At 34.1% G+C, this 27,234-nt stretch overlaps 2 protein-coding genes across 3 annotated transcripts; both read left to right on the forward strand.

Annotated features, from left to right (window-relative positions):
• Window positions 1-10,135: 10,135 nt before the first annotated feature.
• Window positions 10,136-12,071, forward strand: LOC120216052. Of its 2 annotated transcripts, none has more exons than XM_039213568.1 (6): window positions 10,136-10,600; window positions 10,699-10,802; window positions 11,052-11,149; window positions 11,246-11,436; window positions 11,597-11,664; window positions 11,832-12,071. In XM_039213568.1, the coding sequence occupies exons 1-6, from the start codon at window positions 10,201-10,203 to the stop codon at window positions 11,892-11,894; spliced, it is 924 nt and encodes a 307-aa protein (XP_039069499.1). In that variant the 5' UTR covers window positions 10,136-10,200; the 3' UTR covers window positions 11,895-12,071. The 2 variants fall into 2 exon arrangements, with proteins under 2 accessions (XP_039069499.1, XP_039069500.1); XM_039213569.1 differs by having other exon boundaries at window positions 10,141-10,600; window positions 11,850-12,068.
• An 11,587-nt stretch (window positions 12,072-23,658) lies between these two features.
• On the forward strand, window positions 23,659-26,778 carry LOC120216054 (phosphatidylinositol 4-kinase gamma 7-like). Its single transcript, XM_039213570.1, is given in 5 exon segments — window positions 23,659-23,867; window positions 24,335-24,893; window positions 24,896-25,888; window positions 25,891-26,061; window positions 26,064-26,778. Coding segments are annotated over 4 exon segments (1,920 nt in total). The 5' UTR covers window positions 23,659-23,867; window positions 24,335-24,640; the 3' UTR covers window positions 26,567-26,778.
• Window positions 26,779-27,234: the final 456 nt, after the last annotated feature.

Genomic DNA, 27,234 nt, shown 5'->3' on the forward strand with positions numbered 1-27,234 from the left:
AAGCCATGTTCCCCTGGCTTCCTTTCAATTTCTTGCATTTCAGTTTGGCAACACATTTACCATTTCCTTTTACTTTGACAATTTTCTTTTCAAGTATCTAAATTATAGTGTTTTTCACAAATAGGTATTTAAATTATTTTTTAGATGATTCAATGCGTAAAGTTACAAACGTTACCACTTTAAGTATCCGGGACGTCAACGATATTAATATCCTCTATTAAGTGACACGCATCATAATATGGTGATTTAGAATTTTTTTTTTAAATATATTAAAAATGTTTATAGAAAACTCTAATTTCTCTTAAATTATAAAAAAGAAAATCTCTAAAATCCCCAAATCCTAACCTTAACCGTCGTTGCACCTTTTCGACCACGTCACTACCGCCGACGTAGTTCATGCTGATTTTCCGTCGAATCATGTGGGATCGCTATTTTCATCCTAGGGTTCGAGGGAGTAAAGCATCGATTCGTCATCGATCGGTCACGATTTCATCCTAAAGCACGACAATGTCACTTTACGATATTTTTTAACAGTTGTTACAACTCGGGGCCTAAAATGATAACGTCGTAACGTTAGGCACCCGGATCATTCAAAACATAATTTAGACACCAAGTCGTAGAAAGCATTATAATTTAAGCACTTATTCTATAATTAAACTACATTTAATGACACTTACGAAATCCAAAGGATGTAGCTATACGTGATAATGACTACTGATGAGCAACTTTATAGACGAGAGCTGCTTTTCAAACCATGTTCCCCTGGCTTCCTTTCAATTTCTAGCATTCCAGTTTCGTAACACATTTGCCATTTCCTTTTACTTAACAACTTTCTTTTTTGCTTAAATATAAGATAAGTGTCTAAATTATAGTGTTTTTCATAAATAGGTGTCTAAATTATTTTTAGATGATTCCAGTACGTAATTACAAACGTTACCACTTTAGGTATCCGGGACGTCAACGGTGTTAATATCCTCTATTAAGTGACACGAGTCACAATCTGATGATTTAGAAATTTTTTTAAAATATAGTAAAAATGTTTATAAAAACCCTAATTTTCTTAAATTATAAAAAAAAATCTCTAAAATCACCAAATCCTAACCTTAACTGTCGTTGCGCCTTTTCGACCACGACCACTACCGCCGACGTATTTCATGTTGATTTCCATCGAAATCATGTGAGATCGCTATTTTCATCCTAGGTTCATCGATTCGTCATTGATCGGTCACGATTTCATCCTAGAGCACGACAATGTCACTTTACGATATTTTTTAACGGCTGTTACAACTCGTGCTCCTAAAATGATAATGTCGTAAAGTTAGACACCTGGACATTTAAAATAATTTAGACACCAAGTCGTAGAAAAACATTATAATTTAAGCACTTATTTATAATTAAACCTACATTTAACGACACTTGTGAAATCCAAAGGATGTAGCTATGCGTGATAAAATTTTTTTATTAAATTACCTAAATAATAATATAAGTCATCTTTCTATTAGAGGCGGTGTAATGGGTACATTAATAATAGTTAAATTAACAGTATCTTAAAAATGGACTACTTAATAAGGATACTGATTTTGGGTGACTAAATGATAATGACGTAAAGTTTGTCACTACCGTTGACTGTTAGGCTGCCTTTTCACAGAAGAGAAAAAAAGATGAAAGTGGAGAGAAACTGAAGAGAAATGAATCGGAAATGGTCAGGACTCAGGACTGGGTTCTATTAATTTTTCATTAATTTTCCTTTTTTTTTAGTTTTTATTAAAGTTAAATATTATTGCTTGATGTTGACTGATAGGTACTTTTTCCAAGGAAAAAAACATGAAACTGGGAGAAACAAAAGAGTTTTAAAAAATATAGGGTAAAGTATAAAATGGTCACTAAACTTTTCAGATGCTGCATTTAGGTCCCCTAACTTTTAAAACTTGTAAACAGTCACCAAACATTTAGTTCGTTTGCAATATGATCCCCGACGTAACGGTCGTTTCACTGTCTTTAGGGTAAATTATAGAAATTGCTGAAGATCAATAATTAAGGGTGTTAAAAAATACCCGACTAGAACTATCTACCTGACTCGTCGATCTGGTATAAAATTATATTTAAGAGGTAAATATCCGATTTTGCGGGTCGAGTATCTGACTCATTATTTTTTCAGGTTATTGGATCTGAATCGGGTCACAAAATTATTCTTAATCGGTATTCGTGGATTCGCCGACCCTACCCTTTTTATTTTATTAATTTTTTTTAAAATTATTATTTTTATTTCTAATTTCAAAATTATTTTACCTTTGATATTGTAATCCACGAGATCGTCGGATTTCGCTGCTGCTGCTGTTGTTTTAAGAGATTGCTTTTATTATTTGTTTATAATACTACTCAAACTATCATTTATATTATAGTAAATATCCATTTGACTTAAACTTCTCCCTAAGATTCAATTAGGTACTTAAGATTCTCTTTGTCCAATAATTTATTATTTTTTTTCAATTAATGCGTACGGTAAATGAATTAATTAAATTATAAAATCAAATTCAGTACTAATTTAAACTAAAGAGCGAATTTAATTATTTAGTTGGACTAAAAGAGCGAATTTAATTATTTAGGCTTCATTCCAAAATGTACATATACAAGAAGAAAAAAATATTTGAACTTGAATCACTATCTAACTAGGGCTGTAAATGAGCGAGACAGATCGCGAGCTACTCGAGATCGACTCGATCAAGGCTCGATAAATACTCGAATCGAATGGACTCGACTCGAGCGACTCGAGTTCTTAACGAGCCTAAACGAGCTACTCGATATTCGACTCGAAAAGCTCGTGAGCAGCTCGAAAAATGTTATATTATAATTTTAAATTTTTTAAAATTACATTATTAAAAATATATTAAAAATACACTATTGATAATTATAAAATTTTAAAAATATATTAAAAAATCCATAATACAACTACCTCAAATTTTAATTAATGTCATTGCAATGAACCCTAAACCCTAAACCCTAATCAAACCCTAAAATATAACCATCAACCCTAAATTGTATTTATCTCATAAATCGATACCAAGTCGATTAATTAATATCTTTGCAATAAACCCTAAATTCTAAACCCTAAATCATAAACTATAAACCCTAAAACCTAAATCTGATTATATGATAGAGGTTAAGTTATGCACATGAAGGTAACATACAAATTATGCAAAATGATGTTATGTACTCCTAATAAATCAATCGCATACTTACACATAACATATCAACATGCAAATAAATATACACAACTAATTAAAGAAAACAATCCTAAACATGGACTAAATTAGAGAAAACTAATGTTATGACCAATATAGCTAATATACTAACTTTAGAATGATGTTATGGGCAATAAATCAATCGCATACTTACACATAAACATATCAACATGCAAATAAATATACACAACTAATTAAAGAAAACATCCTAACATGGACTAAATTAAGAGAAAACTAATGTATGACCAATATAAGCTAATATACTAACTTTAGAATGATGTTATGGGCTGTTAAAGGTTACAAACAGAGCGTAGGTGAGGCTTGGTGGATGAAACTAATTGGTTTTATGATGTAGAATATATTTTTTTTTCTCTAGTTCCTTTGTCCCTTAAACGCCACAGCAAATTTGCCAATTTGTCTATTTGCGCATGCTTTTGCAGAATCCAGTCTTGGAAATGTCCTACTGTAGTCTTTGCTTTATCACTAAAATTAATTTCAGCAAAAAGAAAAACTTGTTATTGATTTTTATGTGTCCATCTCTCTTCAGGCATACAATTAGAATTTTGTTAGCTGAGCTGAGGTTTGTTGCTTAAGGAAGAATTGAAAACTCTTATAATGTTGTACTCTCTAATCTATGGCCGTCTAAAAGTAGCAAGCTCTAGATCAATTTGGTTGTGATCATTATTTAGTTATTATTTCAGTAAAATTACCATACTTTGATTAGATTTTTGACTTTTTGATGCTAGGTGTTACGTTAAGTTAAACCAAACAGAAACATATCTCCCATTTTCTTGCACAAGAATATTAATAGTAAATAAGTTTTCAAGATAATGTAAAGCTACTAAATATTAAACTTAATATCCTCAGCAGTTTTGCTTGCCGGTTTTCCAAAGCGGAATACTTCTTACCAACGTATAGTTGATGCATACATTTTATTGAGATCAATATTGATCTCCTAACCATTACAGATTTCTCCTAACCATTATATTAATGCAGGAGCAGGAACATTGCTCATCGATGCTATTGCTAGGCTTGAGGATGCATCTGATGGTGAAAGCTGTAATCAATATGATAATGCATAGTGATCTTCACCACTCTGTTCTATAAAATGATAGTTCATTATGATAATAAAAGTCTCTAAATTCATGATCCGACATGGAGAGAGATCAACAAAGGGTTCAACTTTTTGTAGTTTCAGGGTTTCATGGTATCCCTTATCATGTTGTCTTAGTATATAATATATATATGATGAAGACATGGAAAGAGAGTGTTTAGCTTTGAATGGGGCGGGGCTTTGGGTTTCGGATGCCACTTTATGAAGATGAAGGCTCTAAAGTTCTCGAACAAGTAGTGCTCTCAAGTCTCAACAATATCCCACATCGTCCAGATATTATAAGATGACAGGACAAGCTACCTATAAAATAAGCGGGCTTGTGCAGTTCAAAATTTACCTTTCTCTGCCTGTTTGGCAAACAATTGAGCTTGAGTCTTGAGTTTTAATTGAGCTCTTTAAATATTTTTGAGTTTGAGTCTGTTTGAGTTCGAGTCAAGTTTCAATATTACATTTTGAGTTCGAGTTGAGTTTAATAATTTTAAGCTCGTGAGTTATCGAGTTGAGTCGAGCTTATTATAAAAGGTTTCGAGTTCGAGTCGAGCTTTACACCACTAATCTTAACCATCATCAACCTCACTATACTACCTGGAATCTTATCGTCTGCTTGATACCGATAAACCCTAACGTCCCTATTCTAATGGATGACTTTGAGTTCTCATTCCTCTTTTCATTTCAGAGATCACCATTCACCACCTTCGTAGCTTTGTACGTGTGGCTGGCTTGCGTAAAGTGGGGGGGTTCTGAAACCGGAGCTTGAAGAAGAATAAACTTCGTATCGAGTATCGCCGTATTCAATTGCTACAAAATGGCTGATACACATCCTCCGTTTCTTCTCCCACGACTAGGCTTTGATCTTTTGGGTGATACTCAACCATTCCGGCCATTGAATGACTTATTTTCTACATTATATTATGGTTGAAACTAGAAACCTCAAATGCCTCTGATATTGAGTTATGTCGTAGGATCACAAGTTTTATGATCAGTATTAATTGTAAAGTGAGGAGAAAAGGTTTGAAATGGTTGAGAGTATTTGTGCTTTCTTTGGATTCTTGGAGTCCAATTAAAATTATTAAAAGTTTTAGGAGACCTAATGAATTTTTGTTTAATAACTTTGATCGCAGCGTTGCTAATATAAAAACAATGAACATGCAATCTATGAAGTACTTTTTATTAATCCGCTTACTTTCCATTTACATTTAGAAAAATTGGAGAAATCACATCACAAAAGAGACATCATAGCATTCTACTCGGTAATCCCATACTTCTGTTCATCCACTTTTGCGCAAATCACGGAAATAGCTTGCCGGATCATGTTCGAAGTCATCTCGGAAAAAACGATAGCTCCTTCCGGCGCCTTCATTGTTTTCTTATGGCTGCTCGATCCCAGGAGCATTACACCGCAAACACAAGGCCCACAGCAAGAGCTGCTCCGACCGCTACCTCTGCCGAGTTAACTCACAGTCGAGAACAGAACAACGCAGTTGATCTCCATTATCGTCTCCTTCGCCATCGCCATTGCCGCGCCTTCGGCTCTTGCTCTCGGTGCCACACATTTTCGATGCTCTTTAAAGGGATAGAATTAGAGTTGCTTAAATAGTGCAGTTTGGGACCTTGATAACCGAGCTTAATTAATTGTTCAGAGGCTCTTGAGACGTGGTGCATTTATTACTTCAGTACTGCTCAATAATCTTCCTTTAAGACTTGATTAGATTAGACGCGCAGAAGCCTAACATACTCGAAACAGTAAAACTATCCCTTCGTATTATCTAGGATGGCAACATGTTAACGTGTGTTTGGTTGGGGGAATGTGAGATTCTTATGGGAATGAAATTCACATTTCCTCGTTTGGTTGGCCGGGAATGTCATTCCCGATAATCTTATATTACCAATAGTGGATTTTTTGAGTATATTACCGAAAATGCCATTACCTCCCTTACTTTAGGTATTGTTGGATTATCGGCGTTTTGGATTAAAATGCCCTTAAAAAAATTTATTTCAAAAAAATCATTCTTCTGTCATTGAATATAAAAATTTTACGAATGTTAAATTACGAATTTATCCTTAAACTATTTAGATTTATAAAAAAATATAATTAAAATTTTATATGAAATTCAGTGATTAAAATAAATTTTTACCCTTTCATTAAACTTTTTTTATATTTTCAATTTTGTAAAAAAAATATATAAATTTTATGAATTTAAATTTTTTAAATAAAATATATAAATATTTTACAACTTGTTAAAAAAATAAATATACAATAAGGACAATTTGGTCAAATATACATTTCAATAATCCTTTATTCTTTTAACCAAACACGGTAATCTTACATTCCTGTTAAGTCAACCAAACACAAAATACAACATTCTCAGTAATCCTATTTCCTGGTAATCTTACATTCCCACTGGTAATCTTACATTCCGTGAACCAAACGCACCCTTAGGGTCTGATTTTTTTTTCCTGTTAATCTGAGCTACTCCAAAAATATATATTATCCATTTGAATTGAATCTAAACTGAATCGATTCAAAAATTTTATATTATACATTTGTTTTGATTCGAAAATATATATCATCCACTCGATTTTGATCATTGGGTCAGAGTTTTTTCACCTTCCACTGGAATCTGACCAAGTATAAATTAAGGATTTAATTAAAATAATAATAAAGTTTTTAAGAAAATTATATTATTATCATTGGGTCATAGTTTTTTCACCATCCACTCGAAATCGACCCGACTCAATTTCACCCCTTAAAAAATACGACCTGACCTGAACTATTTTTCTAAATCCGACCCTATTAAATTGGATCGGTTCAAAACCCAACGAATGTGGGTGAAATTTTCATCCCTATTGTTATCATCCCCAAATTTAATTATCACCTCAAATTTAATCATAATAAACGTTTAAATATTTTATAATTGTTGAAGTTTTAATTTAAAAATTTTAAAATCCTAAAATATTTTTTTTAAAATTTTATATTATATCCAACTAAAATTATTATGTTTTATAACATTTTTAATTATACATATTCTATGTCATTGTTTAACCTTAAATTAAACTACAGATCCTTATAATTAACCCTATATAGTACAAGTAACACTGTCCAAGATCAAAGCAACATTGATTCCACACCAAAAGAATATGCAACAGTAACTTTTAGGGTAAATTATACAATTAATATCTAAAGTATCAAGTTTAGTTCGTTTTAGTACTTAAACTTTCAATTTTTAAAACTATACACGAGTTTAGTTTTTATTTCATTTTAGTATCCCGTTCAAAATTTAACGTTAAATTTTGGGGAAAATGAAAGTTTAGGTACTAAAACAAACTAAAATTGATAGTTCAGGTACTAAATGCATTAAGTTTTTAATGGTGATGTACTAAAATGAAACAAAAACTAAATGCATGGTTTTGAAAAAAATAAAAGTTTAAGTACTAAAACGGACCAAAATTAATAGCTTAAGTACTGAATGCATAATTTACCCTAACTTTTATATGCATGATGGTTCTCCCTTTGCTGTCCGTGTAGAAGTTAGGGGTGTTCACTATTCAATTTTAATTGAATTAACCAACTGAACCGAATCAATTTAGTTAATTTGATTGGCCACCAAATAAGTTCAATCGAGGAATGGTTAATTTTTAAATATTCGGTTAACCATTAGTTCGGTTCGAAATCGATTAATTAACCGAATTAACCAAAAATTATTAAATATTAAATATATTAAATCCATAATTTAAGCTCAAACTCATTAAGAAATAAGACTCAATTTTTTTTAATCATACTAAATTCATTAAATTAAAAATACCTAATTAAATTTTAACTCAAATTAAAAAATCTCTTTTATAATCTAATTACAAAATTATAAAAATTCGATTCGATTAACATTTAAAGGAAAAAATGACTAATTTAGTTCGGGCAATAACCGAATTAACGGTTTTAACACCTAGCAGAAATTAAAAAATCGATGACCTACCACAATTACACAAAATCAAACCCTCAAAATCGAATGAAAACAGAGGAGAGCGATTTTAGATTTAATGATAAGATTCAAAACCATCCAGCTCAGTTGGTAAAGCACAAGGTTCTTGACCTTGAGGTCGTGGGATTAAGTCCCACGGAGGACATTTCATAATTCGGAGGTCTTCTACGGAAGTTACTCTCAACCTGGTGTTGGGAGCAGCCTACTATCTTACCTCCCCTTACCCCATTACATATGGGAATAAGGGACAACCGTTTTTTTTATATATTCAAAACCATCATCTTATAAGCATACACATACATTTTAAATTTTAATTTTACATTTAACTCATTAAATTAAATTAAAATACTAATAATATATGGTACCAACTTAAAAGGAAGGTGAATTTATGGTTAAGGAGGGTTTTCAATGCTTAATTACTATTGAGTAGACCTAGGCCCATTAGCCGCCTTTTTAAATTTAAGAGTTTAAATTGGAGTAAAGGTCGAAATTATAAAATTCAAAAAAATATATAGATTAATATAAGTTATTTTTAGTTGTCCTCCTGTTCTAAGACTTCACCTTGACTAATTTGAATTGACATGAGTCGTATACCTGATTTTGGTTGGTGAATCTCCTAGCGAGGATTTTCTACATGCACAAGGACTCGAAACTAAGACCTTACTTAACGATATGAAGGTTCTTACTACTTGAACTAATCCCGTTAGTAATTAATATAAGTTTGACCACAGTGTATTGCTTACAAAATCAGGATTAGATGCTATTTTAGTTCCTATAAATTTATTTTATTGTTATAATGGTACATAAAGTACTTATATCTTAGATGATGTTGTTTCAGAATGTTATATAATTTTTTAATTGAAAAATAGATTGGATAACTTGCACTACAGTTGAAATTGTAAGGAATAAATTGATTTTTTTAATAGTTTAGAATGATTATAATATATTACTTATTCATAAAATTTTAAATTGTTGACAACATAAACATATCTGGCAGACATAACTATTTGAATATAAGACTTCAAGGGAATACAATACTCATTTTTTATTAACATGAGGCACAACTGTATCAATATACTATACCATATTGAAATATTTTTAATTTTTTGATATTTTAAAAAAGGTAAAGTAAATACCCATGATCATAGAGTATTATTTTGTTGAGTCTCTCCATTATTAAAAGTTATAAAATTATTTTTCAATTATATAATGTTGCTTTGTCGAGTTCACCGACTATTAAAAGTTACAAAATGAATATTTTACTATTTATATGTTCTAAACTCGTCATTTTTCGTTGAAAAATTAAAGATCGTCTGAGTTTGACATTAACATATTTGAGTGAGATATGATAAAATATATATTTTAATGATATCTACGAGCATTGTTATTACTTTCAAGAACTGGCTCAAAATCATAAATTTCAAGCACCGTCTTAACAACATAACGTAAATAGAGACTCGTTTCATAAAATATAACTAAAATAGTTATAAGATCAAATTTTATCATATTTCAATGAGTATGTTAATCTCTAACTTAGACGACTGCTAATTTTTTGAAAAATGATGAGTTTAAAACATATTAATAATCGAACGACTATTTTATAATTTTTAATAGTCAAAGAACTAAACAAAAATATCTTATAGTCCAAGGATCATTAACTTTTGATAATCAAGGGATTCAATAAAATAATTTCTTATAACTAAGGGACCATTTGTATACTTTACCCTTAAAAAATAGGACCGTGATCGGGATCTACAAATTTGCGGGCTGAGGTAAAACGACGCCGTTGCATAACGATTCTACAAGATGTAAAAGCAAGAAAACCAAAGTACTTCATACGCCAGAGAAAGGATATCAGATCACAAGAATGGAAGATTTTTGGAAGCGAGCGAAATCCTTCGCGGAAGAAGCGGCTAAGAAATCACAGTCCCTAACAGCACCGAGCAAAATCGCCGTTCTTGTAGCCGAAACCGCCAAGAAGTCGAAGGAACTTGCTGCGGAAGCCACCAAGAAAGCCGATGAGCTCAAAACCGCCGCTCTCAAGCAAGCCGATCAAATCCAAATCCAAGGCATTTCCAAGTCCATTTCCGATTTTATCCCTCCTCAACTATCCTCCCTCTCCATTACCTCTCCCGCTTCCACTTCTTCAGATCCTCATCCAATATCCGATTCGGAGCTCCGGAAGTTCGGAATCACCGATGATTTGAGAGACTTTGTCAAAGGCTTTACTCCAAGTACTTTCCAGAACTTCCCTTCCCCTGTCCAAGGTAAAATTTTCGTTTAATTTCATTTCATTTTTTTCTTAAAAGGTAAAATTGTCTGAATGTATGTTAACAAAGTCTGGATGTTTTGGATTTCCTTGTAGATGAACCAGAGCCGTCCGATGTGACTACTAAGGGGTCCAATGTACGTAAGGATCTGAGTGAATGGCAAGAGAGGCATGCGACACTTGTTCTTACTACTGTGAAGGTAAAAAAAAAAAAGAGAATGGTAAATTTTCATTGTAGAATTTGTCACTATAAGGCTGCGTTTGAGGATCCTAATTGCTGAATTTGGCATTGAGATGAACTTTTCTTTAGGTCAACTCTTTTTATCATTTTCATTTTCAATTGCAAAGGAAATGACAAATTAGACACAAGTTTACTAGGAATTTGCTGTAGTCATGCCAGATTTTATACTTCTAATGCTTATTCATGCGAAAGTATTGTTCTTATGCAGGAGATCAAGAAATTAAGATATGAATTGTGTCCTCGTTTGATGAAAGAAAGGAAATTTTGGAGGATATATTTCACTCTTGTTAGCACTCATGTTGCACAGTAAGTTTTAAATTATTATTGTTGTTGTGATGATGATGATAATTTAGGGTTAGGGATCCAATTCTAATTTTGCTGTAACCTGTTTACATTTATCAGTTATGAGAGGCAGTACATGGAGGAAGTTATACAGAGAGAAGTGGAGGGGGCTAAAGAGGACAAACCCAAGGAAAATCCTGTTGTGAAGGCAGAACCGGAAAGTAGTTTAAAAACTAAAACATCAAGCGCATCTGCCGAGCAGGATTTGGATACGTTTTTGTTAGGAGATTTTGATAGTGATGGGGGTGGTGGTATGTTCATTGGAATTCTTTCTATTGGTTGCTGATTTGTTCATAGAAAACAATGTAGAAATGAATGGGACTCAAATGTTATGTTTTTATGTTTTATTTGTCGACGTTTTCATTTATCATCTTATACTATAAGTCTCTAATTTATTCGCATGCCTTTCAGATGACGCAGATGGTGATGTTGATGCTGACGGGAGCCTGGATGATGATTTTGACAAGATTGAAAATTCTGTAAGCTTGAATAATTTTTTACTTCCTCTTATTAAGGTGCCCAAACTATTCATAGTGCTGCCCTATGCATCGTTTGATCTACGTCTTGTGACATTTTAAGTTTCGCCTCAACAATGCCTGTTCTAAGATTCTTCGTCTTTTGAACCGGTTGTAACATGTGATTAATGTTCCATGGCAACTTGCAGGATGTTGAAGATGAGAAGAAGAATGCTGCAGGAACAAAAGCTTAGAGTTGGACTATGTAAACACATTGGAGTGGAAGCTGTTATCCGAAAATATGATTTCGGTGGTTTAGATTTGGTACTTGTACTGTATGTTTGGTCGATGGGAAGAGAGATTATGATTTGGTATTTGTTTATTTATTATAATACAAGAAACAATTGCAGGTTCTGTGGCTAGAAGAACATCATTATATGCTGTACAGAGAATTCTTTATATTATTCTAATTGTGCTCGTTAATGCTTCTGAATGTTTGAATTTCTCATTTACTAATGTCAATATGAAGTGCTTACCTATTTGCCTAAATTTTATTGCATTTAGCTGAAGTGTGTAGAGCAAATAAATCTAGCCATGTCACAATGTGATATTAAATTTTATTCAGCGTTCTTTCAACATTAAATATATCAGCGTTGTAATTATGTCATGTCTATTTTCTATTTTATATTTTAAACCATAGTATTAATATTCTGACTATCGGAGGTTTCCTACGAAAGATGTTCTCAACCTGGCATTGGGGTCAGCCTACTATCCTACCTCCTCTTACTCTATTACATATGATAATAAGGTCAGTTAATTTTTTATAATCATTCTAAATGTGTTAAGTTTGTGATTTAAACAACATATTTCGTTTTTTATTGTTGATCATAATAGTATTTATTTTGAATAATTTAATGATGTCTGAATTAACTTAAAATATGTATAAATTAAGTCGGAGTTGGTTGGAGGCCATGCATGCCAGAGACTGAGAACGTGAGGCGCAATCATGCGGGAAATTCTGTGTACAAACCGCCCATAGCAAATCTCAACAACAGGCAACCTTTGATTCCTCATCTTCTGCTCCAAGTTCTATCCTTAAAACGACAACTTCGCTGTCGTTGCACGATCACTTTGTCGGATCTTCATTTCTTCCTTGTTCATTGTACCTGTTCACCCCATCAACCCCTGTGCTTCCTCCATAATATTTTTTTTAAAAAAGGTAAATTATGCGTTTAGTACCTCAATTATTAATTTTAGTTCGTTTTAGTACTACAACTTTCAATTTTTTCAAAACAATATCCAAAGTTTAATTTTTGTTTCATTTTAGTGCTATCGTACAAATTTTAACATTAAGTTTTGAAAGAAAGTTGAAAGTTTTGGTACTAAAACGGATCAAAACTAGTAGTTTAGATATTAAATGCGTTAAGTTTTTAACGATGGGGTACTAAAATGAAACAAAAACTAAACGTTAGATATAATTTTAGAAAAATCAAAAGTTTAAGTACTAAAACATATTAAAACTAATAGTTTGAATATTAAATGTGTAATTTCTCTGAGAAAGATTGAACAAGGAAGACGTGGCAAAAAATAAAAGGAAATAATAGTACTTATAATAAGAGAAAATACTGCCAAAAAAGACGTGGCTTATAATACCACGATATGGGTTGGATTTAGAAAAGTAAATAAATAAATAAATAAGATGTTGTTGAGTCACCGTCACGTGCACATTCATTACCACGTACTGTAAAATATAAATATGGGCGTAAATAAATATGGTTTGAATAAATAAAAATAGGTTATTATTTATGATTGGTTAAATTTTTAATATTGTTTTTCTGTTTGTTTGTTTTTTTAGTATGTTTGTATTTGATTCGTGTAGCATTTGAGAATATGTTTATTCAATGTTCACGAATATGTTCGGGACAGTTTGAAAATGCCTATATAAGTGCTTTTGGCCAAAAAAAATATGTTTAAAATGCAAAAGCAATCCCGAACACCTTATTTTTAATCAAAAATTAACATTTGAGAAGTGATTATTAACTCAAATCAAGAAGTTAAAAACGATGCTTTTACATTTAAAAAGCTCATTGAAAAAAGCTCGTTTGAAGAAACATTCCAAAATGATGTTATATGTCCGTTGACATGTTCGTTTATATGTTCAGAAAATATTGAAATTACACCATTGATCCTTAAGCTCAATAGGCTTCAGAATTTGAACACTAAAGCCCACCTTGTGTTCAACTTAATCCCTACATTCACTGGTATTTAAAAATGTAAAAAAAATGTAAAAAAAAATGAAAATACATGAATTTTTGGGTCGGGCCTGGCGAGATCAAAAAATTTCTCATAATCAGGTAGTCGACTATCCGATACCCGATTTTTTTATTTTTGTATTTTATATTACTTTTAACCGCGCAGTCAATCAATAATTCAGTATTCACTATTCAGTAAATCCCAAACGCAAACACAATTCTCATTTCTCAATCCCAATCGTAAATTCCAATCCCTAATTTTCTCACACGCTCGCACCAATTGCTTCTCTCACATTGTCGTTCTATTTCTTCCATCTCGTCCGGTCAGGCGATCACTCATAACCAACAGGTATGCATGAATACGAAATGCTTTGGCAATAGAATGTAAAAAAAATTGATACAAACGAGTAGTGATTTTTTAAAATTTTGAGTAATTTATACCTTTTTTTATTCAATTTTACAGTCTCGGATCTTGTATTAGTGGAAAACACAAGATTTTATTGTTGCTATCAAGTGCCAATTGCCAAACTATTCTTAGTTGCTAATGTATTTAGATATTATTTACTGGTTAATTTGCCGTTTGTATTACTTACAAAATTTGGTTTGGTCTTTGGTGTATATCAGGAGGCAGGAACACTGCTTCTACATATAGCATAATTTTAACTTGAAAAGAAAAAAATAGGGTACTTTATTATCCGGATTAACAGGTACTCGAGTTTTATAGATACCTGACGTACAGGTACCCGATTATTATAGGTCGGGTCACGGGCTGAAATTTTGATACCTGAATATTTCGAGTATCCAAAATTTAGGATACTAAAAAATTCGAGTATCCGAATTTGAACACCCTAGTTATGCAATCCATACAGAGAGTGATGTGTGATTAAATAGATTATAAAAACTTATTTTGCAGTATTGTCATTAAATTCGAAATATAAAAAATATTTAATTCCTCACCAACATGGATTATTATTATAAATTATCTTTACTTGCTTTACATGGATATTTATTTGGAGATTTAATAATATCCCTTATTATAAGAAGCGAAAAGATTTTTCGCCAAAAAAAAAAACAATTGAGAGGGGAGAAGTGGCATGCCATACTAAATTATAAAAACTGTTTTAAGTTATCTAAAAAATAATGAAATTTTAAATTAATATAAAGGTAGAATTTCTCCTTGGCCCTTCGAAAATATTATAATTCAATTTTGGTTCTTTCAAAAAAAAAATTATAGATTCATTCAGCCTGAGGTATTTTGACTTTGACTATTTGAGTCCAAGTAGGGGTGAACAAAACTCGTCTCGGCTCAAAAAATCAAATTTTATTTTTTAATTTTGAGTTATTTGAATCAAGTTACTCGAGTCAATTCAAATTATCGATTCAGTTTTTAATTTCGAGTTGAGTTAAATTTTAAAAATTCGAATTACTCGAAAAGTAAAAAATTTGACTAAGTATTTTGACAATTTTTTTGATTTTGTCCATGATTTCATTTACCAAATTTGAGTCAACTCAATTTCTCCATTTTAAGTATATCTTCTACCAAATTTGAATAATGTACTCTTAAACTATCGTAGAATACATATGTACTTTTAGTTCTCTTTTCTTATGACAAGTTTCCTATTTTTTTAGTTTAGTTCCTTAATTTTTTATAATTTTCTTATTTCTTCAATTCATCCTTTATTTTAAGTCTCTTTTTATTAAATTTGAACCACATGCTCATATACCACTATAGATTACATATGTAACTTCAATTTTATTTATTTTTTACTAAAAGTGTACTCTATCTCTAACATTTTTATTTTACTCAATTTTTGGTCTTTTGATTGCAATTGTTTGCAAATTCTTTTTTCCCGTCAGTTCCTTGACTCATTTATACTCTCATCAATATTTTACCCTCAAAATATTTTCTTTAAAATATAACACTGTGAATATATTTTATAATTCCAGATTATATTTGATATATTAAATAAAATTATAATGTGAACAAATATGAAATAATATATATATATATATATGGATAGAGAAAGTTAAAAATTAAAACCAAACCTTACCATAATACTATAAATAACTATAATAAAATAACATAGACACTCGAATAACTCGACTCAAATATCTCGACTAGAAAAAAATTCAAGTTAAGTTCGAGTTGTAAAATACACCTAGTCAACTCGAATAACTCAAAATTTCTTACTCAACTCGGCTCGATCGAATGCTCACCCTTAATCCAAATTTACTAGGTGTAAATTATGTGCGTGCTTTGTCTAGATTTTGAATCTTGTCACATGTGAATATAAATAGATATTATGTCAAATCCGATGAGTTTTAATCTGGTTTAATTTTATGTGTCATGTTTTCTTAAATTCAAATTTTTTGAATTATAAGATTTGATCAGACCGAGTTTGAGCTTAAAGTAAAAAGTCTTTTATACAACTTAGAGCTTAAAGTAATTTTTTTTTGGTTTTTTTTGTTGTCCTATAGTTCAAAGTCTTTGTCTTGGATTAATCTGGATCGAATATCCCTATTTGAAAATATTAATATAAAAAATTTTATATTTCCAAAATAATTAAACCACCTTTATAAATATACTAATAGAATTGGCAAATAAAAAAGTGCAAAACTCCTGCATATAAAATAAGAGTTGGTGAAACTTTCAATCTTGTGTTGGTTAAGGTTAATTTAAAATCACTAGAAAATAATATAAAATTTAGACATGTTTCCCTACAATAAATAAAAAGGGCACTTATGACCGGCGATTTCCCCGATATATCACCGTCCACCACTTTTTTTTCCGATTAGGCACCGTTCAGACTATATTTCTCGATCTAACACCCTTTGCAGAAAGGCGCCCCCTGCAGAGCGCCTTATGCTGACGTGGTATACACATGTGTAAAGGAGGTATAGAGCGTGCAGGGGTTGTGCCTTACTCCAGAATCTCCACGCGCCCCTACGACGCGCCTTAGCTATAATTACCCACCTACCCCGACGTTTCACACCCCAATCCCTCCCTATAAATACCCTCATCCTCAATCACTTTCATCACAGTAAATTCTCTCAATTTCTTCAACTTCTCTCAAATACTCTTATAATCTTTGTATAAGGTATATTTTATTATATTTTTAATATTTTGTATTTAATTTTTTATGTATTTAATTTATTTAATATTTTACTTAATTAATTTTTTTGCAGATATAAAATGGAAGACAGTCTACTTCGCTTGGATGGAAATCATATATCTCGACACTTTGTTGATACGATAACATTTTAACGTTTTATTTAATTAAAATTATTAGTAATAATTTATTGATTTATTTAATGCATGATTATTAGATTAAGAATTAATTTTTGTAATTATTTATTTTTAGGAGAAGGATCATGTATTAGATCCTTTTATTAGGAATCTTAAGTTAGTGATACCTAACTGTGTCTTGCCGTATTTAGTAGAGGCTGGATTCGGTTACATAGGTAGATATCAGGGTCACTGTAAGATAGAACCAGACCTTATTTCTGCCTTAGTAGAGTGTTGAAGGCCGGAGACCCACATTTCATCTTCTGTGCGGAGAGTGTACGATTACACTTGAGGATGTTGCTATGCACCTGGGGCTTCCGGTGGATGGAGATGTGATATCGGGGATCGCGCAGGGTTCCTGGACTGCTTTGTGTCGGGATAATATATGACGTGTCCCGGAAAGTTTTAACGGTGGTCGGATACCGTTAAATTAGTTAGATGCCAATTTTCAAGAGTTGAGCGATGACGCCTCTGATGATGAAGTTAAAATGTATGCACGGGCATGCATACTGCAGCTGATAGGAGGTTGCTGATGCCGGACAAATCGCGCAACCAAGTTCATTGTACGTGGTTGCGACATCTTGTCGACTTTCGTCTAGCCGGATCATTCAGTTGGGGCTCGACAGTTTTGGCTTTATTGTACAGGGAGATGTGTCGAGCCACTGACTACAGGAGAAATGCTATCGGCGGATGTCTCCTCCTGCTGCAGTCTTGGGCATGGTATCGATTGCCCTTTTTATGTCCCGTTGTGAAGAACTCATTCGTATTTCTGCTACTCTTGAGGTAATTATAAAACTGATTTCATATATTAATCATTCTATATAGCGTATAGTAAAATTTTTTTCTTGAATAGGTGGTCTACTGATAGGAAAAATCATCAGGAGCTACCTGATGATTTAGAGAAAATTAGGGTACTAATCGATCAGAAGGCTGTCACACATGTATGAATTTTAATGTTTAAAAATCGATTTTAGATTATAGTTATATAAATAGATTATTATTTTGATAAAAAATAAATATATATATTTGTTTTAGTTTGAATGGGTGCCATATTCTAATGATGATGTGAGGACGGTGATCCCACCTGAGTTGAGGGGCCCATCAGATGTTTGGATGGCGATGATCCCTTTGATCTGTTATGCGACTGTCGAGTGGCACTCCATTGATCGCGTGCTCCGGCAATTTGGTTGTTTTCAACCAATTCCGGAAGCACCTCGCAATATGGACGAGTTGCATATCACAGATAGACGCGGCAAGACCGATACAGATTAGCTAGTGAGTCATCATGAGTGGGTCGTGTTGTGGGAGGATCGACATCGACACATTCCTCGTAGAGAGCCCATTTATGTTGATCACTTGACGGTTGATGATGATTATTATGAGTGGTTCAACAGAAACGGGAAACCGTTTCTGCTTCCCGAGGATGCACGAGGGCGGACATTTCCACGACGTCGACAGAGACGTTCACCGACACAGCACTATCGTCCCCCGACTTGTGGACGGAGAACAGGTGTTTCCGGTTCATCCTCAGCTACATCAGCAGAACCTTCACAACAGCCACCGTCTACAACGACTTACATACCGCAGCCATATGTTATGCCGCCACCATTTCCTTACCCGATGCAGACGCCGCCATTCTCTTACCCGATGCCAACGCCGCCACCATCACCTGGTTTTATGATACCGCCGCCGCCACCTTCACAGAGTTATATGACCTCTTCTAGAGGCTATTATGGGTCTATGTTTACATATCTGACTTGAGGTTCATATACCCACATTTTGGCAGGTTCAGCCTCATCACCCATGGCCGCAGCACATACACCTCATGTACAGTTTTACACTTAGCAATGTCTGGGTTTTATGAGTTTTCCCAGTTTTCGTAGGCCAGTGGGATAGTCAGTCATACACCTCCAGGGTCCTTATTCTATAGAGGTGCTTCATCGTCATCAACTTCTCATCAACAAAATTTAGCTGCTCAGGACGACGAGGACGACGAGGACGACGATGATGATGGTGATGATGATGACAACGAGGAGTCACAACCAGTGATACGAAGAAATCCTCCTCGAGACCGACAGCCACCGCCCTATGGAACACATTCGCGTCGCATGCATCGATAGATTTTGTTTTTTATTATATTTGTATTTAGTACTTTTTATTGTAGTTGTTTATTGGACTTTTTTTGTAATTTTTTTTTATTTATCATCTAATACTTACTTTAATTCGTTAATATGGTTGGATTTATTTTAATTTATTTTGTTAAATTTGTTGGACTTTTTGTTAATTTATTTTAATTTATTATAATTTGGTTATCATTTACCATTTAATACTTATTGTATCGTGATCTAAAATGACACAGATTTTTCCCCTCGTGATAACATGTGCACGTAAATTTCGGAGGAAAAAAGCCCAAGAATCTGTATATTCTCCTTCGATAAGAGCAAAAGCAACTAGAAGAATGTTGCGATTGTCATCTTGGACAACTGCCAATAATAAAACTTGATTGTATTTTCCATACAAGAAAGTGCGTCGATATGGACCACATGGTTGCATTATTTGACAGCATTAATGCACTGTAGGTAAGTCCAAAAAACCCGGTAGAATTGGCATCGACCGCGGAGAACTCGATCATTATGGTATGCATAGGAGGTTTCGAAGTCCACAATTGTCTCATGATTCAACCTTCGCACCAGCCTAAACCACCTGGAAGTTCGTTGTAAGATGCATCCCATTCGACATGAAGTTTGACAATGGCATTTTGTTTTGCCAACCAAGCTTTTTTACAGGAGACAGTGTACCCATACTGCGATTGTATAGCTGAAATCAACACAACAACATCTATATAAGAGTTTGCTTTTACCATGGGCATGATGGCTTGGCATATCACTTCCGAGTCCAAGTTGGGATGATCTTGGTTGACCCCTCCAGCACAACATGTGTGAGGATCGTTGTATACTGTTAGTTCCCATATGTTGTTTTTCCTCTTCCTCTTCGATACGCGAACTATCCAATTGCATCCGTTTTCGCGTAGGGTACAGTAGCATACATATTTTTCTGTCGTGAAATGGTCGACTCTCGATTGAACAAAATTACGGATATTGTAATTTTTTATAGCCATCATCGCTTCTTCTTTGCTTGAAAACTCCATTCCTAAATATAACTCATGATTATTTATTGATGAGTAATATTCATAGTCACCGAGATAAGGTATATCCGTAAATTATGGCGCATACATTACACCATAATCAGCTTCATACATGTGTGCTGGAGGGTCAGTTTGTGCCACATTTGCTGGAACTTCATCCAAATCATCATCAGAGTTGAATTGCGGTGATTCTGGGTGAATGAATAGTCCAGTCTCAGCACCATCCGCACCAGGCTCACGAAGCGGTTCTTGTGGTGGAGATGATGGTTCCTCCATGCTCTCCACATTTAGGTCGAATAACCTACTACTTGCACTCCTTCCCCTTGAACTGGAAGGTATATCGACATTCAGATCGAAAAAGCTCGCAGTCGAATGCCTCCCCCTGGAGCTTGAAGTCATCGTGTCAAATGAAAACTGCACAGATTGTTGCGTTGATGGCATCTCCATATTAAGGTCAAATGGATTTGCAGATGAATGTCTTCCCCTTGAACTGGACGCGATGTTTCCATACGAATTGTTCGTCGACCCACCTCGGTACATATCGTAAGGAGTTGCGGATGAATGTCCCCCCATTATGGCATTAAAATCATTACACATTAATGTCGTCGGGCTGTCAACTTGATCAACTTGTTCAGTCAGCCCATAGTGGGAGCTTAATGATTGACCCCGAACAACACGCACTTGAATAAAAGTTGCATGCATCTCAATATCGGCGTTTGAATAATTACTTTGAGCTTCAACCATCATTTCAACATCATCATTGTTCAAAAGTTCGAATGCTGAATAAGTTAATGGCAACAATGATGTTGAAAATCTGTACTACAACAACGACATTCTTCTACTACTTCCAACATGAATCTTCCTCGAAATCTTCGTTATCAGCTCCTCAAGAGTTATGTTTCTCTTCAATGATATTTTAACACGATCATTTGATACGAAAACAACGCCGGTTTCATCTTCTCAAATTTCACCATCATAATAAACAATACTGAAAGTCGCACCATTCTTTGAGTTTAAAAGTGCGACAATATTATATCTGCAAAAAAAATAACTGAAACAAAGCTGATTAAATAAATAATATATGAACAAAAATATAACACAATATAATTTTTACACATAAACGTAAATAATTTAAATAATATAATTTTATATTATTACCTGTACCGCAAAACTATTTCGACGTATGCTCCCGCTTTCTAATTTTACAAACACATAAATTAATTGACAACAATTAGTATAATATTTTTTCAAATAATCATAATAAACAATAAGTATGATAAAAAAATTATCACAAAATTACCTTATAACGAAAAATCACACGAACTTCTGAATCAAATATGGGAAGATTGTCTGATTGTTGTATGAATTTTTTTCTAATCGAGAGGAGATGTGAGGAGTTACCGGGGGAAGGGTATTTATAGCCGGAAAAAGCTACAAGACGCGGTACCTGCACCACGCCTTACATAATTATATTAGATAAAGCTAAGACGCGGCCCCTGGTACGCGGCTAATATAATTGTGTTAAAGGTAAGGCGCGGTCCCTGCCCTGCGCTATACTCCAACGTTGCCTAAGGCGCTCCCCAGGGGCCGCGCTTTGCACAGTGTATACCACGTCAGCATAAGGCGCGCTGCAGGGGGTGCGCCTTACCCCACGTGGCACCAAATCAGCGTAAAGCGCGCTACAGGGGACGCGCCTTTCTGCAAAGGGTGTTAGATCGAAAAATATAGTCTGAACGTACCTGATCGGGAAAAAAAGTGGTGGACGGTGATATATCGGGAAAATCGCCCTTATGACCAATTAATGCCATTTTCAAGAGTCCAAAGTAAAGAGATCGTTCATGTTATGTAGGGATTAACAAGAGACCAAGCTCGATGAAATCCGATCCGATTAGGTTGGATTATTTCAAATTAAGATTTGAATCGAGTTAGATTTTTTTAAATAATAAGTTTAGGTCACATCGGGTTTGAGTTTAAGGTGAAAAAAATTTGACCTAATCCGACCCAAAAAAATAATATAAAAATATATATATTTAAGAATAATTGCAAAAATAATCTTCTTTATTTTATTTTGTTTCAATTAATTCCATATTTATCAAATAAAAGTAATAGGTCAGGTTTTATCTCAAAAGTCGAGTCAGGTTAAATTACTCTAAACTTGAATCTAGTAGAGTTTCAGGTGGAGGTATAAAATTTTCGGGTCGAGTTGGCCGGAAACCTGACCCATGCACATTTCTAAAGTTATGTCAACCATTGGACCATATAATAACCGTATTAAAGATTTTAATTATTTTTTTTTGGTACAAAAAAAGTTTAGGTCGGGGATGACTCTCCCAATCCAGAGTCAGGGTATACCTAAAATCAATTGAAATTTACATAGGAATTTACAAATTGTCTATCAAGAGTGACGGTTGTAGGATTCAAACTTGACCTTACAAGCTCAAATTCTTGAATCTCTACTACTTGTACCAACACACGTTGGCTATTTCTTTGGGTATATTTTATTAATTTTTCCTATAAAAACCTTCTTTATTAAATCATATATTTCCCCTTTAAATATGATTTAAACATATATATCAAGTTTAGAAATTTCGAGAATTTCTATTAAAATCACAAATCGTTGTAAAGTATGTTTAAATTCTCTTGAAATTTATTATAATATAGATATTATTGATTATTATTATAATTTATATTCATATATATTTTAATTATTAATTAAAATTTGACTATGATGAAAATAAAAACATATTTAAAAATTATAATAGGGAATTTTTTATTTTAATGTTTATAAAATTATTTTCAAGGAAAGTTGAAATTTTCCATTTTATTCAGTCACTAGACTGATTAATATTCTGGCCAAAAAGAAAAAGACTGATTAATCTTCGAAATTCAAAGTCCGAATATAAGAAAAAAAGAGTCAAAGATGGGAATTCCATCGAATAACATGAAAAAAGAAGTCATCAGATGCATTCGGACTCAGCTTAAGTAGACTTGGGGTACTTTCGTTATTTCATCGACAAACGAGGGTCGATTACAAATCCCCGATGAGAGAAAAAGAAAGAAGTAAAAACCGGGCCATTTGCTAACGTTACCTGGAAAGACGGTGACTCCCGCCACGACATAGTCCAATCAGTTATCTCCACGTCATCGCCACAAATAAATACCTCTAAAATAAAATAAAACCAAATTGTAATACATCCAACGGCTCATTCCCTCTTCCTCTTACATCGGACGGTCAAGAGTTCTCGTTCTGGATCCTTCCATCCCAAGAGGGAGGAAAAGAGAGAGGGTGTGTAACAGAGTTAACTCGGGTAAGGGCGAAAATTGAGTTAAAGAGCGATTCTTCGGAGGGGAGAATGAGCTGAAAGGAAAACAGGAAGAAAGAAAAAAAAACAAGAGAGAGACAAAACTGAGTTAACTCGGACGATTCCTTGCCTCCTTTCACACTCCCCCTGATTTGTACTCTTTGTCCAACTCTTTTTTTTCAATCGGATTCAAAGTTCAATCGACATTTCCTTGCACATTTTCCTTCAGATATCGAAATCCGGTAAGTTAATTTTCTTAAATTTTTTGGGTTTAAACTGTTTTTAGTTTAAGTTTTAGCGTGGGTTTAAGTAAAATGGAACGTTGAAGATCAACGCCTGGAGATTTATTCATATTGTGTTTTATCTCTTGAATTGATTGAAAATCTTAAATTTCTTCAGGCGTTTCCTTTTTTAATTTACTGTGGAAGTTTCTTGGATCAGTTGCTAATATGTATGCATTTTAAGCTAGCATTCATACCCACTTACTTGTATTTAATGGATTCCTTGTGTATATTGAAGAAATTTATTTATTTTGAGATTGGAGATTCTTGTTGTTTTTTATTTATGAATGCATTGATTATGGTAACTGCTAATTTACTTGGCTAACTCTATCCATTTAGAGAGTATCTTGGCATATATAGGTATTGTAATTCTTTTACTTGCTTAATCAAATCAGGGCTTTTGATTCAGATCTTGTTTGTTTTTTCAGGTTGGTTTGAGGTTTCCTTTTCTGTTTATGGATGCTAAAGATGGCGGGTTTAATGTAGTGTAGGAGTAGATCTTCATTTTGGTGCGCCACGTCTGTTGACCAGGTGTTCTCTTTTAGTTGTTTGGGTTGGGATTGTTTGGTTTTGGTTTTATTGATTAATGATTGTTGGTAAACTTGGAGTTTTTTCTGGTCCATTTCTGATCGGCTTTGGAGTTTGGATCTTCTTGAAAGAAAATAATCTCTTGTCCATTGTCAAATTCTGTTCCAGGCTACCTGGAAACCCGTGATCGATTTCTCTAGAATTTTATGTCTCGCAAGTTAGACAGTCCTGTTCAAACTCAAATGGCAGTGGCGGTGTTTAACAGTCCTCTTAGAGGGGAATATCCTAGGGACAATACAATGGAAGGGAAACAACTTGCTAGGAGGAGACGGGTTTTCGTTCAAACTGAGACTGGCTGTGTCTTGGGCATGGAGTTAGATCGCAATGACAATGCTCATACAGTTAAGAGAAGGTTGCAGGTTGCCCTCAATTTCCCTACTGAGCAAAGCTCGCTGACTTTTGGGATGTGGAGTTGAAGAACGATCTTAGTGCTGTTCGAAATGATTCTCCGCTTCTCCTAACACGAAACTCTTTCCATAGAAGCTCCTCCACTCCTTGTCTTTCGCCTACCGGAAGGGATCTTCAGCAGAGAGATAGAAGTGGTCCTATTGAGATACTGGGGCATTCTGATAGCTTTAATGTATTGAAAGTTCTGGTGAAGGATGTTGTCAAGGCGATTAAGATGGGTGTCGATCCACTTCCTGTTCATAGTGGTCTAGGAGGTGCCTACTTCTTCAGGAATCCTAGAGGTGAGAGTGCCGCAATTGTGAAGCCAACAGATGAAGAACCTTTTGCACCAAACAACCCGAAAGGCTTTGTTGGGAAAGCCCTTGGACAACCAGGTTTGAAACGTTCAGTTCGGGTAGGGGAGACAGGTTTCAGAGAAGTTGTGGCTTACCTTTTGGACTATGGTCATTTTGCGAATGTGCCACCAACAGCACTGGTAAAGATTACTCATTCAGTCTTCAATGTCAACGATGGTGTGAATGGAAATAAACCTTTCAAAAAGAATCTGGTTAGCAAAATTGCATCTTTCCAACAATTTATACCCCATGATTTTGATGCTAGTGATCATGGAACCTCGAGCTTTCCCGTTTCTTCTGTGCATCGCATTGGGATACTTGATATACGAATATTCAATACGGACAGACATGCAGGAAACCTTTTAGTACGGAAGCTTGATGGAAATGGGGGGTTTGATCAGGTAGAACTCATTCCTATTGATCATGGCCTTTGCTTGCCAGAAACTTTGGAGGATCCATACTTTGAGTGGATTCATTGGCCTCAGGCTTCAAAGCCTTTCTCAGAGGATGAACTCGAGTATATAGAGAAGCTTGATCCTATTAAAGATTGTGAGATGCTGAGAAGAGAGCTTCCCATGATACGGGAAGCTTGCTTACGTGTTCTGGTGCTCTGCACAATTTTCCTCAAGGAAGCTGCAGCTTTTGGTCTCTGCTTGCTGAAATTGGTGAGATGATGAGTAGAGAATTTTGGGCTGGAGAGGAGGAACCTAGTGAACTAGAGGTTGTTTGTCTTGAGGCAAGGAGGCTGATAGCAGAGATGGAGTTGTCATCTCCAAAGTCTAATGTGGGTGATGCAGAGTTCCAGTTTGACATCGACTACGAGGACCGGAAGCTGACTTCAACCCAAAAATGGTTAATGATGATATTATGACCAGAGCTTCAATCCAATTTGGAAATGGATTTGTGAATAACAACCGTTTTTCACTTCCGAAGCTGGAGGAATGCTTTGAGGAAGATGATGAAAGTGAAGGAGAAGCCGAGTATGATAGTTTTTCTCCTTTCATAGCTCTTGAAAGGAACCCATCCATTTCCAAAATTTCAATGTCACTCAAAGATACCTGCTTGGGTGACGAGAGCCAAAAATATCCCAAATATTCTGGAACAAAACAAGAAAATGGCTATCTTACTAGCTCATCCGGGCATAGGAGTGCAAATGAGCAACTTCCTGCAAGTGCCAGCTTTGTGAAGCTGGCTGACATGAATGAAGAGGAGTGGACTTTCTTCCTGGAGAAGTTCCAGGAGTTGCTCCACCCAGCATTCAACAAGCGAAAATCCATTACCATAGGTCAGAAGCAGATACAGAGGCTCGGTAAATCGTGCCAGTTTTGAGTTTGAGTTGACTGAAGAAGAAATAGGATTGTTGGAGACTTGAGAATGAGATACAAGTATTGTAGGATAGGTTCCGTAATATGGGTTTTGGCCCTTGGAATGTTTTAGGATGAATCTTTCTCCCTGTCCTTGTAAATATTCTTTGGCTTCAGCTAAGTAGAGAGCTGAGGTTTGTAGAATTTGTTGCATTTCTTCCTTAAGCTTTTAGCTTTCATTTGGGTTTTTTTCGCCTTTTTACTTTTCAGCTGAACTTTGATAAATAATTTTGTATATTAAAGCTAAAAAGAAGAAAATATTCATGTAAATTTGGGCATTTCATCTGTGTTATGAAATCTTTAGCTACCAGATTATTCCTTTCCAAGTAAGTTCATAATCATGCAACAACTGCTTAATTTGACCATAAAGTTACTTTAATGGAGGGTATGTTTACAGCTTAAAAATTAGTTTGGGCATGGCAAACCCTAATCTCTTGCTGCCATTTGTGTTTGCAATGTGGGATTATCTGAAATTATCATATTCATTGAACCAAAACAAATCCGCTGAAAACCGAGGGTAGGCAAAAAGTGGATGAAAGTGGGGGCCTAATTCTTTGAAGCAAAATGATGTCTACATTTGGTGAAAGATCAACTTTAGAGATGTGCAATGATCATTGATGGTTTAACATCACT

The sequence above is a fragment of the Hibiscus syriacus genome, unplaced genomic scaffold (genome assembly GCF_006381635.1).
Source record: "Hibiscus syriacus cultivar Baekdansim isolate YM2019G1 unplaced genomic scaffold, ASM638163v2 tig00110156_pilon, whole genome shotgun sequence".
Taxonomy (NCBI): Eukaryota; Viridiplantae; Streptophyta; class Magnoliopsida; order Malvales; family Malvaceae; genus Hibiscus; species Hibiscus syriacus.